At 32.1% G+C, this 18,323-nt stretch overlaps 1 protein-coding gene across 4 annotated transcripts in view; it reads left to right on the forward strand.

Moving 5' to 3' along the window:
* LOC114343226 (zinc finger protein ush) overlaps positions 1-15,483 on the forward strand; it is a 512,519-nt gene extending 497,036 nt beyond the window's left edge. For all 4 annotated transcript variants that reach the window (XM_028295666.2, XM_028296313.2, XM_028294367.2 and 1 more), the window contains one exon: positions 6,222-15,483. In XM_028295666.2, the coding sequence (XP_028151467.2) occupies positions 6,222-6,839 (618 nt within the window). In that variant the 3' untranslated portion in view covers positions 6,840-15,483. The remainder of the gene's footprint in view (positions 1-6,221) is intronic.
* Positions 15,484-18,323: the final 2,840 nt, after the last annotated feature.

Genomic DNA, 18,323 nt, shown 5'->3' on the forward strand with positions numbered 1-18,323 from the left:
AACTAATTTTATTATTGTTTGTGAAATATTGTTTAAACAATTGCATATGTTTAAAAATATTAAACTTTTATTCTCTAAGTTAAAATATATGAACAAAGAAAGTTTTTGCTAAAAAAAGTGTTATTTCAAAAGATAGAGTATGTGTTTTTATTTTGCAATAAACAAATTTATTTATTTATATCGTTTATTTATATCTAAATGTAATAAAAATTAAAATGTATCAATCATTATCAAAGGTCATTGGAATGCCCAATCAGGGCAAACTATCCGCTGTCCTGCGCGTAGCAACAATAATTAATGTTTATTTAAAAAAATTATGACGCCATGGTAGTTAATCAATTTTAATTTTGCAAATTGCAAATAAAAGTTACAGTACACTTCTACACGCGAAAAGAATTTCAACTTGCTCTCTGCTTTATTTTCAGTCCTGTAACATTTTGAAAAAATGAATTTTTTTTGCGAAAACTGGATTGCAAAATTTATTTTGCAAAATCTATTGAGCCGATCTTAATGAAATTTACAGTATTCTTTTACTGTATCATAAAGTTTTTCTGGGTGAAATATGAAGGTCCTAAGTGTAGCATAAATGGTTGAAACACGTAAAATGCGAATACTTGTTTTTGTATGGTTTTTTCGCAACTATTGCTATTTTGCAACAAGGGTGACTATTTTTTAAATTTCTAACCAATTCTATATTGTAGGAAATTTAATTATGCAAGTTTTATGTCAGTACAACTTTTCTCGGAAATGAATATTTTTAAAGTTATAATAAAAAAACGAAGAAAAAAATCGAATTTTTCCTTCATTTTTTGACATTTTAATTATTTAAACAATGTTCCGGGCCTTTTTGAGAGGGAGAATAACTCAAATATTATTATTTGAGTTATAATTCTGTCATAATTCCTGTCATTTGACATATTCTACATGTTCCACTCATTAAAACGCCCATTTGGTGATAAATAGCAGTCTGATTTTTGCATGAGAGTTTAATCTCTGTTCGACGAGTTTAAGTCTGTTCTGTCGGACAAAATACATGTGCCGTTTTCGTGATCTGACCGTTCCAAATTTTTAACCTGTTCCACAATTAAAACTTCCCCTGTTCCAGTGCTCCCATAAATCAAAGTTTGTCCGACTAGACACCCTTAAGCTATTAACAAATTTTCAACTTGCTATTAATCAACTTTTTTTTTCATACGCGGGATCCAGACCTATAATTTCGCCTTCTTAGAATGGTCCCACTAAATCTTTATCTTCCTTTTCTACGTGACTATTAAAATCTCCAATTAATAGAATATCTTCTTTTTCCTTTGCCTTATTTAATACATATTTTAGTGCGTTGTGTTTCCTCCCTTTATTTTTTATTAATATTGATACTCATTTTGCTGCTCTTTCATGTTTGCGAAGCCACGGTATATGCGTGTATATTTCCCTATAATTTCCCCTCCTTGACCCCTTTCTTTTTGTTTAACTTGAGACTATCATATTTATAATGTGAGCCTAGTCTTTCGATTTCTGGAAGTATTTCATTTTATTTCTATGCGTTTCCTTGTATAGTTTACGTTTCTATTCCCATAGTCCTTTTTCTTCGCCTAAGTAATATAATATCCTTGTTTTCATCCAAATTTTTAGGCTGTGTTGGATTGTTTTTTGCATAATGATTTTTCCAATGTCGTGTAGCAGGCCCGGCGCCTAAACTATAGAAAGTTCTTTTTGTCTTGTCAAAATGATAGCTTTTTAGTATTCATTATAGAAACCTATCAACAAGTAGATTTGAGTCGATTTTTCTCATTTTCCGAATGAAAATATTTTTTCAAATACTTTAAAAGCTTTTGTTCCACACGTTGATAAAATGACGTGGATATAATCGATAGGATTAATATTTTAGAGTCTTTATGAGATTGTTTAGATAAATATTAAAACCAGATTAATATACGCGATAAGCGAATTACAGCATGCAATTGAAAGTGTGGTAACAAACAAAAAACACATTTTTTTATCAAACAAATATATCAAAGCATTAAAAATTTTATTTATTGTCATTTTTAAATTTTTACGCTTGAAGAACGATGAATCGTTGTGGTTTATGGTTTTCATAATTCATTTGTGACATTTTTATCGGTTCGAAATTTTTTAAACAACAGAATTCACTTTTCAAATTATTAGTAATATTGTTCTGCACATTGTTGATTTAATTATTGACATTTAGTCAGAGAAATAAGGAAAAAAAATATCCTGTTGGTGACACAACCCCCTCCAGGCATAACCTATATGTTTCCTGCAGTCGATTTTGATGATATACATAGTTATACACAAATGAAGATCAAAAACGGTAAATTTTCGCTTTTTTCGTCTATAACCAAAAAGTTAAGCATTTTAAACAAATTTATAAATCGTATAAAAAAAACTTCAATATAGCGTTCGCTGAATATGTCTATCCTTACTGGTTGCTTATAAAATTGCAAAATAAATCATAAATTTTGAATTTTTATAAATATTCATAACTTATGTAAAAATTAACTTAGAACCTTCTTATTGAGAATGCTGAGACTTCTGGTGCTTAAATCATACCATAAATTTTAAAGCAATTGGTCAAATAGTTTAAAAGTTATTTAATTTGTTTGTCCCAAATTAATTTGTTTGCAACACTATAAGTCAGAAAATGATAAAGTTACAGTAATACTTTGAATAGTTTATGAAAGAATAAGATTTACACGATTAATTTAATTTAAAAAAATGACAAAAAATAATTCTAAATATTGCAAAATTATTTTGCAAGGACGTGTGAATAAAAAAAAAAGGAGGGAACTTCGTCATTAAATGTCCTAGGACAATTGTTTTGCTTTCTAAATGTGTATAAAAATTCAGTCTTTCTAAATATGAAAAAATAATTTTTCTACGGGTAACGGTTAAAAAGTTATTCTAATTGTTTATAAGTAAGCAAAAATCGACATGTTCTTGCAAAATAATTTTACACTGTTTAAAATTACTTTTTGTCATAAGTTAACAGTGCAAAATAATTTTTTCTACGAGCGTGCAAAAATGTCTACTTTCGCGCACGCATTTTAGTTTAGAAAGTTTCACTTTTCCGCACGCGTGTTACTTTTCCGCACGCGTGTTACTTTTCCGCGCGCGGTTTTTACTTTTCCGCACGCGTGTTAATTTATATATGTTAATATGGCCTTAAAGTAATTATAATACATGCAATACACTAATATTTAGATATTATTTACTAATTTATTTCAAATATATCTTATTGTGTTCCTGTTTTAATGAAATTAACGCGACAGTTCGATAAAATAAAATTTTTCTGACATAATATTCGAAAGTCAAATCGGTAGACAATAATAGTCGTTTTGAATCATCGTCATGGAAACCAAGATCGTCGTCATGCTAACTAATTATATTGAAAGTTTGGTTTTGACAACCTTGTCAAAGAATTAATTTGTGTATGTATTTTCATATTAATTAAATTAATTGATTAAGATTTGGTAATTTTTTAAAGACTCTTAGAAAAAATATTGTTCCTAACTCTTGCAGAAAGTCTCTTTTCCGCACTCGACTGCTTGCCGAACTCCCGCTTCGCGTCGTTCGGCAAACTGCAGTCGCGTGCGGAAAAGAATGACTTTCTGCACTTGTTAGGAAAATAACTATTACACTGTTTAAAATTACTTTTTGTCATAAGTTAACAGTATAAATGTTCTTCTTTCATAAACTGTCCGAAGTGTTACTGTAACCTCATAATTTTCTGACTTATAATGTTGCAAAAAAAAAATGAATTTGGAATAAACAAATTAAATAACTTTTAAACTATTTGACCAATTGCTTTGAAATTTAAAATATAATTTAAGCACAAGAAGTCTCAGCAATTCGTGTAATAAGAAGGTTTTAACTTAATTTTTACATAAGTTATGAACATTTATAAAATCTCAAAATTTATTACTTATTTTGCAATTTTCTAAGCAACAAATAAGGATAGACATGTTCAACCAACGCCATATTGAAGATTTTTATATAATTTATGAGTTTCTTATTCTCAAATTTGTTTAGAATGCTTTACTTTTTAGTAATAGACGAAAAAATTGAAAATTTACCGTCTTTTGATCTTCATTTGTTTATAAATATGTATGTATATCATCAAAATGGGCTGCAGGAAACATATAGGTTATTAATATAGATGTCCATACTACTCAAAAAATTTGGTTTCGGCCTGGAGGGGGATGTGTCACGAGAAAAATCTTATTTCTCTGGACTAATTGGTTGCTATTATTTACCAGACAGATTCTTCTAAAAAGCGAAGGGAAATTTCAATCAATTTATCACTGTTATTCATTACTGCATCAGTATCTAACACTAAATATTAAACGGATCTAACGTAAGTCCTTTCTGTCTTATTTTTTGTCTTTAGAATTTGCACTCTTTTTTTCACGTTTTACTTTGTCAAATGCTTTTCCAAATGAAAGTAACGAACATGCATATCCACATTCATAACCATGCACCCTTGAGCTATCACATTAAAAACAAATAGAGACCCTTTGGTTCCTAGTCTGTTACTGAACCGAAACTGTCTATCATCCATTCCTTCTTTCAACATTATATTCCAGTATTAATTTGTATTTTTACAACGACACCCGTCTTGGGCGTCGAAACGTTAATAAAATCATTTTTTTGGTAAAATTGTGGCTTATTTCCCATTGAAAATAGTTGATTATAAAAATGCCACAAGGAAATGGCTTCAGAACAACTTCTTCCAATTTTTATGTATACTCATTAATGATATTGTTCTGTACTATTTACGGTAGTCTTTAGCGTTTGTATTTTTAGGGATACGCAATAGATGGAGAGTAACCACTGTTTCTGTATATGTCCTGTTTTGTTTATTGTTTTAAACAAGTCTACTATACATATTACGTAATTTCTAAGGTTCCATCATTTATGCATTTTAAGCTTTATACTGTGATTTGGTCTGGACCTACTGCTTTGCCATTTTTGTTCGTTCAATATCATTTTAATTTCCTCTTTTCAAGTTCATCATTTTTTTTTCATTGCCGTATATTTCTTGGTCTCCTAACATCCAGAATCAGTTAAATTACACATATTTATGTGGTATGTCTACATATAGGGTTAAGGATCCTATTATGAGACCCGTTCCTAATATAAGACCCCTGTCTCTAGAGTCTTGTAAGTGCTGCAGCCTGGTGAGTGGGGTAAAAACTTAGCACTGGTAGTAGTGTTTCGAGTAGGCTGTGAACAAATCGAGTCTCTGTGATTTAGTATTACCAGTCAGTGAAGTTTAGTTTTTTTTTTAAGTTTTTTTGCGAGTCAAAAGTTTTTTAATCAGTGTAGCTCAAACTGAATTTTTATTTTTAAGGAAAGAGAAAAAAAATCACGTTACTAATTAGTTGATAGCTACTTAAATTGGTTACAGAAACACGCAATTATAGTGGCGTAAAAACCAATCCTAACTTCAAAATACGGACTAAAATTTCACACGTGGTTGCTCCTAATATGAGACCCTCAAGTGTGCCTAATATGAGATAGGGTACTGTAATGTTTTGAGTATAGCATGATGTCTTTTTACTATTTTATTGGGAAATAAGCCACAATTTAAGTTAAAAATCAAATGTATTGACGTTTACACTTCCAATTTTTATTTTTAACTTAAATTGTGGCTTATTTCCCAATAAAATAGTTAATTGCATAATATGCCACAAAGAAACAGCTTTAGAAAAATAGAATCATGTCTACAGCATTTAATACAGTTTACATCCAGAACAATGTGTTAAAATAATTTGTGTCACCTCTTTAACCTGTATAACGTGGTGTCTCATATTAGGATACCACATAGTCTCATATTAGACACCTTTTTTTAAGTTGGGAATTTTGACATTTTAAAAAAATTAATTTATTGATAAAAAAATGTTAGTTTAAAATTAATTTTGAACCTGTTGCAATATAATAGCATAATAAATTTAATTTAAGACTTCTTGAATCCATAAACTTTACGATTACCAGGAGTTTTAAAAAAAGGGTCTCTCATATTTGGATCCATTACCCTAGTAATGCATCTTTTCTGGTGTTTTATTTCATTTTGTCAAAACAGTTTCAACAAGATTTATATAAGAAACTACCATGTCTTAATGCAATTGAGTTGAAACCTTTACATTTGGTATTTGTTTGCTTTGTTTTAATTTTGTTTTTTTAAATGTTTTTCTTTGTTCCAGGAGGAAAAGTACATCTCCTACATACTGGAAGATGAAAGCTCCAATACAGTCGAAGTCAACGTAACCACAGCGGAACCGTCAGACGAAAAGGTCGGCTCCCCAGGAAACGAACCCTCCCTTCCAGACTCACTGCACTACTGCCTGCAGTGCTCCTACAACTCGACATACAAAGCCAACGTAGTTCGCCATATGAAACTGGTCCACGACATCAACATCACCGAAGAACCACCAGTCAACGGCTTGTCCGACAAAAACAAGTCCATGCCTGCGCTGGAGGACGATGAGGAAGAGATCGTAGTGAAAAAGGAAGCCATGGAACCGGAGGTGATCATCGCGCAGGGCGAGGAGCCCATCATTAAAGAGGAGGTAGGCATAAAGTTGCCTAAGAGCAAAACGCCGGACGAGGAGATTCTCCAAGAAGCCGCCAAGTCGGGTGCGAGGTACTGCAAATCGTGTGACATTTACTTCAACTACTACTCGACTTTCGTGGCTCATAAAAAGTTTTACTGTTCGAGTCATGCCGGCGAGATATCGAACGCTGCCTCGAATAACAATATTACTAATAATAATAATAATAATTCCGCCACGCGCGCCGCTGCCGAGGCGTCTGTGCTTTAAAGTAGATTTTGTAGAATGATTAGGTTGATAAAAAATGTGGAAAGGCAGATTGGAAATAGCTTAAAAAACGGTTTCATGATATCTCGTAACGCGACAGTTCGTAACGCCACAAATGGTAACGGACGATCCGTAACACCGTCAATTTGTAACGGCGACAATTCGTAACATCGACAGTTTGTAACTATAACTATTCGTAATGGTATAATTCGTAACGCTAACATTAAGATTTTTTAGCTCTAGCATTAATAAATGTATACAATGCATGTATTTTGCATACTTTCCTACACAAGTAGTAGTACTTTTTAAGACCACTTCTTTTTAAATATATTTCACCCGTATTTTGCATATATTTTTGTAAATATGACAACTAAAGAATAATTTTTAAACATTTTTATCCTTAAATTACTTTAAAGTAGTAAAACTACTGTTACAGCTATTTTAAGACATAATTGTCAAAACATATTTCAGCACGAAATATGAAGTTTGTTAAAAATGTTTATCCTGATGCTGGTTCATTAAATTGATAAACGTAATTTCAATTGTAACTCTAGTTGGTTTCCACGTTACCAAAAATATACAGAATAATTCAAGGTTGAGGTTACGAATTATACCGTTACGAATAGTTTAGTTACGAACTGTCGATGTTACGAAATGTCACCGTTACGAAGTGATGGCGTTACGAATTGTCCGTTAGAATTTGTGGCGTTACGAACTGTCGCGTTACGAGTTGTCACGTAAAAAACGTGACTTTTGCATGAATCATTGGTTTGATTTAGTTTTTTGTTATTTATAATTTTTTACTCGTCCATTACAGGTAGTTAACCACATTTTAATGCATTGTTAAACATTGTTATTTAATTTTAGTAGTACGTCAACATTTGGTAAAGTATATTAATACTTTGTAAATGTGCTAATGATACGATGATTGTTTAAAATGGCGACTATATCTTGTGTCAAATTATAAACATACCATGGAAATTTCCATAAGGGCCACAAATGTTATCAGGATATTGGTGAGGGCTACATTTCATATAATAAACAAAAATTTTTTATAAGACTAATTTTTGCATTTTCAACTATATTTATTGTTAAAAAAAATTTTAAAATTGAAGTTAAAAAACTTCTATTATAATTGGTAAACATATTTAATAAAGATTAAATTAAAAGTCCATTTGGGTTACAATAGTTGTTCAAAACGAACGTTGTCGGACTTTTAGTCCATTTTCAATGAACTTTGAAGTACTTGGGCTAATAACCACAGAAGTAAATAGTAGTTGAGTTTAAATTGTTAATTAAATACTTTAAAAGTAGTAAATTAACCGACTTGAAGTCGATAAAAATAGATAAAACTATCCGGTAACTGCATGTCGTGTTCCTACTAAAAATAGAAATTACATCTGTATTGGACCGCAATAGTTCAACACAATACAATCAGAGTCTTTATGTTTAGTAATGATTCCCCCTAAAACACTTTTTGCCCGTTCATGGTGTTACTTCCGTCAGTAATAACACTTATCTACTTTGTCCAGCTTATTTGTAATAGAGTAATAGTTTCAAGACTGGATCCAAATAACGGAATAAATCTTCCCCTGTAGTAACAGTACCTTTCGAACTGCCCATTTTTAGTAGCTCTTCATAAATATTAAAGTTTTCGTCAATAATATGTACCTACAAACTCGAAAAACTCAAATAAGTCCATTGCTGGAGAGAAATAACCAAAAGACTGTTCTTTATATTTGAGCACTTTATAAAAGTTAACACCCAATTCTTCGGTGTGCCAGGTAGAGATTCTATCGGAGAGTTCTTCTTCTTAAAGTGCCCTTTACTCAATGGAGGTTGGCTACTACAATTGAGGCCATGAGGGCCAGACAGAGCCTGTTCGATTGTTTTAGTAATTGTATGTTGACAAATAATGATTCTTGGTCAACATAAAACTACTAAAACAATCGGACATTGTTAGCTTCTGATCATTTTCTTTGATTATAATATAAAGTTATGTTAAAATCAGTTAAGCCACTCTGACTCTCATGACCTCAATTGCAAACTCTTCTCCGTCTTCAGCTGTTCTTATTAACTGTACAAAATTTAGCTCTGTCTATTGTCGGATGTTTCTTAGCCACGGCCACGACTTTTTCTACCTAGTCCTCACTTTCCGTCGATCTTTCCTTTCACTATTAGGTGAGCATATTGGTACTTATTGTTTCTCAGTATGTGGCCTAGGTATGATATTTTTCTAACTTTCACTGTGTTCAAAAATTCTCGTTTCTTGCCTATTATATATGCAGCACTTCTTCGCTTAAGATATGCGATGTCCATGCAATTTTGATGGTTCTCCGGTAAATCCACATTTCAACGGCCTCCAGTTCATTTACTGTTGATGTTTTAAGGGTCCACGTCTCAACTGCAAAGAGTCGACAGGCACGTAGCCAAGGGGGGTCCATGGGGTCCGGATCCCTCCCAAAACTGCCTCGGCTTTGGTACCAAGGCAGAAAGTTTATCCCCAAGTTATTATTATTATTTTTGAAAAAGTGAACGAAATTATTATTTTTTACTATTAATAGTTTATTCAGTGTACGGATTAACTTATATCCAATTTAAAAATCAGATTTACCAAAACGAAAGTATTCTATGTATCAGCATTTCAAATTTTTTTACCTGGATTTGCCTCTACAGAAAAAGCAAAATTGCTAGAAAATTTGTCTGCCTATTACTTCCACGGCACTTTCCTTACACTCTTACAGCAATAAAAGCTGAATATGTTATGGTGTAACTGTAATACAATATCATCTTTGGAACCAAATTTTAGAGATTTTTTTCCAAACATTTCCCTGGCATAATAACCAGTGTAGCAGTGTAGAACGTTCATTCTCAAATGAAGCGAGTAAAAACTTCACCCAGAAACAAGATGGGAAACGAAAGACTCATTTTATTGAACCGTATATCTTTGGTCCGTTCATTGGAACGTTAAGCCTGATATATATTAAATAACCAAAATTATTGGGTGGACAGCTGAATAGAAGACCAGGTGCACTCTTTTCTACTGAATACATATTTCGTTAGTAGTCACTAACATGATCAAAGACGCTAAAATGATATTAAAGAGACAATGGTGAAATTATGTATTAAAAACAACTTACTAGGGTGAGATTGTCGTCATATAGATGTTACATCTTAGTCAATCAAGTAGTAGCACGACCAATTTCACTTTGTATTTGAGATTTGGATGCGCACTGTTGTTGAGATTCGGTTTTCATTCAAAATTCAAAAAATTTGGAAAAACCGAATGTCAACACCAGTGCGCATCCATAATGTCAAATACAAAGTGCAAATTCACTGCAATGTCGTGTTGTAAACACTTAAAGGTAGTTTACTTAATAAACCTACTTAGTAAATATGTACTTAGTAAAAGTAATTTGAAATATTTTAATAATGTATGTTTTACATAGTTAAAATATCTAATTAAATTTAAAAAATATTTTTAATTAAATGTGAAAATAACAGCAAATTGCAATTTTAAAAATATTAAAATAGTTTTTTAAAATCTTACATATGGATCTAAAATTTATTCTGAATATTTTTTTCAATACCTTACCGTCTAATCTAACAAAAAATTTGTGTTGTGTTTGGACCCCCCTCAAGCACATTTCCTGGCTACGTGCCTCAGAGTCGACTAGACGTAGCATTTTGATAAACGTAGTCGAATTTCGAGTTTTATTCGAGAATCACATAGCAATTTTTTAATTTTTTCGAAATACTGCTGACTGATCAAAGACTAACACTTTCAAAATTTGGTTCTCCGGACATACTTCACTGCACGAATCTCTTCCTGATTAATTTCATTGTTTGAAGCCACAATTTTCAAATAATAAAATAATAAAACATGCTGAAGAAAATTACTTCGAAATGTGTTATAATTGATCAAAATGTAAAGCATTTATTATTACAGTTAGAAATTTAATGTGCAGGTAGCTAATTCTTTCGTAGAAATTCGTGAATAAAATCAACCAACAGTGGAGCCTTCAGTTTCTGATCAAATCAAGATCAAGTGTTCGTTATTTAATTACGTCGATCGCCTAATTAACCTACATAAACCCAAAAAAATGTGCCAGTTCTTGATATTCATGATTACCTTTGATATTTCAGACAGATAAGAGTCAGTGTCATTGCCCAAGATTTAGGTAATTGATAAGGGACGTTAAAAATAACACATTTCACAATTAGACAGATAAGATCATGTGGCAGAACCGTTTTTTAATATTATTTAATGTTCTATCTGTAACACCTGCATGGATTTAGCTATATATACCTACATACGCTTTTGCAGCTACATTACATGTTACATAAATTTTCGATAATAACAACATATATGAAACATTAAACTCATGTTATATACTCATATCAAATATGCGACAGTACAGGCTGCATCACGAATAAAACAATTAAATGAAACCTTCATAAAATGCTTAACTCAACTTCCATTAAAAATTTAAAAAAATAACAAACTTCAGAAGATGTAACTACTCAAAAATAACAAAACACATCAACACAAAAATAGCAATATGCATCAAAAACACCATAACAGATCACAACGAACTATGCAAACATAATCTAGAGTCTAGATCTTTTCTCTGTTAAGCAGCGGATACATCAAATCGGATACCAAATGAGCGAATACGAGAAATGATGAGAGTCACGCATACAATAATTAATGACTTAAAAACAAAACGACTAATATGGTATGGTCATGTACAGAGAATGCCAGGTGACAGGATCCCTAAACAGATTTTGACTTGGACACCACGTGACACCACTAGAGCTGGGCCGTAACTACTATTGGGGGAACCGGGGGACCAAGGAGGGCCCCGTTTGGTTGACCGTGCATAGATTTTAACGAGGAAAATAAAAGTATGTATTTTAAAAACCGATGCCAACGAAATATTTTCAAATGACACAATTTTAAAAAGTCCTTTTAAAAGGACCGCAAGTTTTAATTTTTCACATAAAGTTTTTTTTTAAATAATTAACACAGATTAGAACAGATCAGGACCCCTGAGGCCTGAGCTAAGCTGGGGCCCTCGAGATCTTAAAATAAAAATTTAATTTATTACTTAGGAAATTAGTTATTTCGGCTTAATAAAACCTAAAATGCCATTAGAAGAGGGGGCTCGGACTAAGCTGGGCCCCCGATACCTTTCGTACAGATATAAATTATTACTGAGGAAATTAGTTGTTTTGGCGAAATAAAAACTAACATGCAACCGGAATGGGGACCCCAGGTCCCAGCTACTTTGTCTTAACCAATTTACCCCAAACCACATCTTGGTACGTGAAAGGAATCACAAGGTACCACATATTGAAAAGAAAGGTATAGGTAAGATAGAATGAGCATATTAGGATCAGTCCCACCACTAGGTACACTGACCAGCTTCACTGAGTGTGTTTGGCTCACACTGCAGTAGCTTAAGGCACCTTAAGGTGCATTTAAATCAAAGGGGAACACGAACGAATTCGTAGCTGTTCGCTTGGTTATTAGTTCGGTACATTGTAGCGAACGAACGTATTCGTTGATGATCCGTCCGCAATGCCAGATATAGAGATAAAGATGTAATCATTAGCGCTGCTAATTCTATAGTTATTGCAGGACATGCTGAAAAAAAGAAACAAGAGAGTGCGGTGTTCACACAGGAGGGAAAATGCGGTTTCAAGGGGTTAAATATCAAACATTTTTCCGCCCCCCCCCCCTTCCGCTGGGAGGTGAATTCTCCAGACCTCCCGGTAGGGGCCCCCAACATCGTACTTCGGACCTGCACAAGGGAGCAGAAAAAGAGGAAAGCCGAGAAGAAGCTGGAGGGAGGGAACTAAAAAAGAATTATAACTTATAGAGGGCAAATAAATCTCTCTATGTCTATGGTTAAACAGAAAAGGTTGGCGGTTGTGGTGGAAGTTATCGAAATGTCAAGGTGGTGTGGCTTTTGACAACGTAAGGTATTCAGACATCTGGCAATTTACAGGGGTAGCAGCAATTTTACTTAAAATAATACAAATTTATAAAATTATAGTTAGTTTTCGAACAATAACACTGTATACTAAATTTACAATCAAGATGCAGTAGAAATAAACAAACCAAGACCTAATAATAATTTACAACGTATATAGGTACATTGGAAATCCCAAATCATGATTTCCAAAGTTTATACATTGGAAATTATTATGATTCGGGAGTGCTCCTAGTAGCATTTAACGTGTCTTGGTTTGTTTATTTCTACTGCATCTTGATTGTAAATTTAGTATAGTTTCTTTATCCACAGAACTGGTTTAGGCTAATAACGTAATATCTACAGCTTTATACATTTGTGTAAAGGTCATTATTGACCCAGAGTGCCAAAAAGAAGTCTCGTATAATTATTCTAACAATTTAGTGATAAATTAAAAATATAAAACACAAAAATATCTGCAAAAAGCTTCAAATTACTCAAAATATTCATTTTATGCTATTTCTAATCTGCCACTAAGGTGTTATGAGGTGTTTTAATGGGCCAGTCCTCTCTTGTATACGTGCAACCAAATTTAGTGCCTCAACACTTAGATAACATAATGTAAGTAATACTAACAAAATCGAATAGAAGAAGAGAATTTGAAAATTTCAAAGTTTAAAAATAGAAGTTTATAGAAACAAGTGCGTAAAGTTATATTTTTTTACTCTATGAGTGAAAAAAAAATGTTTATGTCTCATACAATATTTTGTAGGCAAACCAAACAATACAAATAAAAATAGATATTTGTAATATTTTAATTAAAAATATGAATTTAATTAAACATAATATGATAAGCAATAGCGTAATTCGATTTTTATCTACAGACAATAAAAAGCCAGAGTACATATTAAAGAACACCGGGAGAGAATGCATCCTTGTCTAACTCATCTATATATGGCTATTGCCTCTTTCAACTGGTCATCCACTGTTGGCAGTTTGGTTGCAATATAAATTATCCAGAGAAAATTATGGAATAAATTCATTTTTTTCAAGAATAGGGCATTTACGGTGTTTTTCTCCAAAGTGGCCTATTCTCGAAAAAATGAATTTATTCCATAATTTTGAACCTCTCTATGAATATATGAGTCTCTATGCTTCATCTGTTATATTATCAATATAAATAGTAATGATAGAAGTAAGTATGATTTTTAGTATATTTTTCATGAAAATACACATAAAAATATGTTTTCGGTCTTAACTACATAACTGTTTAACATGCATAATTTGTATTGTGTACCTATATAGCAGTTAGCATATTATGTAAATTCGGCTTTTAAATAAAAGTTTATTAAAAGTTTATTTAAATAAAAGTTTGTTATGATTCCCCACTTTTCATACACCATGTAAAATATAACTAAAAATTTTCAAATTCTCTCAAACACCAAAATAATCGTAATACAAAAAATTGTAGACTGTTGATAATCTCGATTGTATTTATTTTAATTTTTTAGGCGTACAAATTGTAATATTTAAAGGAATATGCATGCAATCAAAGAATTTTATTAGCTTCTATGCCTCTACGACTTTACCAACTTTCAGTTGGTTTTCAGTGACTTTAAGTAACGAGTAGTACTTAAAGTCTAACAAGAAAACTAAGAGAGTCATTAATATTCAGTTCAACGGGATGCTATTATTCGAGGTGTGAAATTATATAAACAAGGGAACAATTGATACAGATAGATCTCTTGTTTATGGTATTTCACCCCTTGAACAATAACACCCCGCCCAGCTGAATACTTAGTTCTCTTGTTCGAATATAAACACTTTTCAAAGAGTTCGATGCTTTTTTTATAAAACCGTTTTGTCTCTGATGTGAGAGTTAGCGCGGAAATACTGACCTCTGGCTTAAGGCAGGTTTACATGTATCCAGTAACTGGCGCCAGTCGCACTGGAACGATAGTGCTGGCATGGTAGTGGCATCATGTAAACGCTTTTTTGCTCCAGTCCAGCGCTGTCTGCCAGTGGTTGTAGACACGTGTACACACAGCGTGCCAGTCGCTGGCGCTGTCGTACCTGTGGTTTCAGTGGCAGGATTTTTAATAAGAGTGCCAGTGAGATTGGCGCCAGTTACTGGATACGTGTAAACGAACCTATCTAGCGCTGTCTTAGTCAAACACTCGCATTCCAGTGAGACTGGCGCCAGTTACTGGATACGTGTAAACGTGACTTTAGTGTTATTTATCAGTGACCTTTTTTTTCTTCTTTCATACTTCTTGTATTACCTTAAACAACTGCTCTATACGCTCTGCATGGGTTCTATGAAATCTATAAACGACTGGCAAAACTGAGGCATCTTCTAACTAAGGCTAATACTGTCAGATCCCAAAGGAATATTTCTGGAATTCCTGGTAAGAAAAATATTGTTCGTGCATATTCCTTAATGGTATTGTTTAATTTTTAAGTGTTTGGGCATTGAATTCATAGTTGTTTATGAATCGATCATGGAATACTAGTATGTAATAGGTATGTTAAATGTTTTTCTTGTATATAAAATATGCAATAACTAAAAATTTGTTTTTGTATAAAGTTAAAGATTTATAATTTGTTCGTTTATAATTTTTCAGTATATATTTAAAATATACTATGCCAAAGGAGTAAAAATTTAAAAAGTTTTTTATTTACATATTATCCTCCCCCAACTCAAGATCATCGTCAAAATATCACTTTAACTTTGTTACAAAGGAACAAACAACAAGTAAAACAATACAAACATTGGAACACACCTCCTCCGTCATTATACAGATACAGATAGTATGACAAATGAGGCGTCGAATGAAAGCTTATAAGCCAAGAATGGTATTAAAGATGAGTAATTTGACTTCGGACTTCCGGTTTTAGAGTTGCAAGCGGAAGTAATGTTTTAAAGTCGCAGAAATATTACAAGCGATATATTATTCGACGCGCCTTAGCAAGACGAGAAGAAATTGTGAGGTGTCCAATGAAAGCTTATAACCTGTAAATTTGAAGCTGATTAAAACATGTAAATTTAAAGAGGAAGGCAACATACTGAGACCGAATAGAAATAGGTGTAGTTCCTGAGAACTGCAATAGAAACTATTCAGAGTGGCAGATTTAAAATTAGATGATGCTATTAAATTTTTCCAAGCTGTAAGACTGCGATATATCGGGTAAGACGATTCCTATGGATACTCACATCTGTGCCTTGTACACCCTACAAGGAGTCTCAAACTTAGCATAAGAAAAATATTTCTTTTCTTCCACCTGGTATTACAAACAAGAAGTTTGAGTAAACCTTTGCTCAACTGTGTAAATACTAAAGAAAAATCTAAAATAATAAAAAAATTAGCGGAGTTCTTTAATTTGTTCACGAAAAAATCAACTATAAAAATGAGCATAATTTTCTATATCCCTAACTTATGCCTCGCAGTATATTTTACCAGTCAAAATTTTAGTAAGATGGGTAATAATCAGAATCAGCTGTTAAGAGAATCAAAAATAGTGTTGGAAGCTTTCGACGGAAAAAAAATCAAGTGCTTGGGTAAGTAATATCAAGTTAAAATATGAAATCAATATTTGTACAGGTATTATAACATAGAATTTACTGTTGTCAATAAAAATGTAAGGCCTATTTTAGGGCTTCAGGTATGTAAAAATTTCAATCTTATTAAGCAAATTAAAATCAAATATGTAGTAAAGTAAAAGTAGATAAGTAAAGAGACTGAATTTATGAAAGATAATAATAAAATATTTGAAGGATTAGGTGCCTTTCCTGAATATTATACAGTACAAAGAAATAAGAATGTAGAAGGGGTAATTAATAAAACCGCCTAGAAGATTGCTTCAAGTTACCTACTTTTAAATACATTTGAAAAAGAATTAAACAAGATGGTTAACAATGGTTTAGTATTTAGTATAGCAAGATTTCTGTCTGAAAAAATGGTCTAGTAATAATACAGTGTGTCCACGGATGGGGTGCCCAAGAGGAAAAACCTTTTTATTTTCAATTTTAGCAAAAAATGTCATTCATGATTAAAAGTTTGCTTGTTCTAAAACCCCATAAAACGAAGTAAAATTCAAGTTTTTCAAAACCTGCTTAATGTTTTAGCCAATTTTATGTAAACCCCATAAATGTTTGCACTAAGTTCGAAATCGTAACAATAATCTATTTTTGCTAAGCTACAATGTAACTTAGTAGCTGTCAACTCCGATAAATAATTTGCGAATTGTCATTCTTTTTCGACAAGACAATGTTAAGCATCCAACAAAGAATTTATCTTGTAAAAATTGAAGATTTGAAACAAGCAATCGTTAATGCCGTCAGAGGAATCACCCCAGTGGAGGCTACGTCGAATAGTTGTTGTTTTATTTAGGTACTGTTAGTTTTCCTAGTTTCGTTTATTATTTTTTTGTTTTTTTTATAGGGTTTTAGAACAAGCAAAATATTTATCAAGAATGACAGTTCACAAGATAAATTCTCTGTTGAACGACTCACATTGTCGAAAGAAAAATGACAATTCGCAAAATTATTTTTTCTACGAGCGTGCAAAAATGTCTACTTTCGCGCACGCATTTTAGTTTAGAAAGTTTCACTTTTCCGCACGCGTGTTAGTTTTCCGCACACGGTTTTTACTTTTCCGCACGCGTGTTAATTTAGATATGTTAATATGGCCTTAAAGTAATTATAATACATGTTATAAACTAATATTTAGATATTATTTACTAATTTATTTCAAATATATCATATTGTGTTCCTGTTTTAATGAAATTAACGCGACAATTCGCTGAAATTAAATTATTTTGACATAATATTCGAAAGTCAAATCGGTAGACAATAACAGTCGTTTTGAATCATCGTCATGGAAACCAAGATCATCGTCATGCTAACTAATTATATTGAAAGTTTGGTTTTGACAAAGAATTAATTTGTGTATGTATTTTCATATTAATTAAATTAATTGATTAAGATTTGGTAATTTTTTAAAGACTCTTAGAAAAAATATTGTTCCTAACTCTTGCAGAAAGTCTCTTTTCCGTACTCGACTGCTTGCCGAACTCCCGCTTCGCGTCGTTCGGCAAACTGCAGTCGCGTGCGGAAAAGAATGACTTTCTGCACTTGTTAGGAAAATAACTATATCGGACTTGACAGTTACTAAGTTACATTGTAGCTTAGCAACAGTAGATTATGTATTGTTACGATATTGAACTTAGTGCAAAAATTTATATGTATTTAAATCAAATTGGCTACAAAATTAAGCAGGTTTTAAAAAACTTGACTTTTATTTCGTTTTATCGGGTTTTAGAACAAGCAAAACTTTTTATCAAAAATGACATTTTTCGCTAAAATTGGAAATAAAAAAGTTTTTCCTCTTGGGCACCCCAACCGTGAACATACTGTATAATGAATGAAAACCTGAAACCAAAACATTAATAAGAAACTGCATGAACTAAACAATTACTTACCTACGAGGAAAAGAAGTACTGGAAACTA

The sequence above is a fragment of the Diabrotica virgifera genome, chromosome 1 (genome assembly GCF_917563875.1).
Source record: "Diabrotica virgifera virgifera chromosome 1, PGI_DIABVI_V3a".
NCBI classification, from domain to species: Eukaryota; Metazoa; Arthropoda; class Insecta; order Coleoptera; family Chrysomelidae; genus Diabrotica; species Diabrotica virgifera.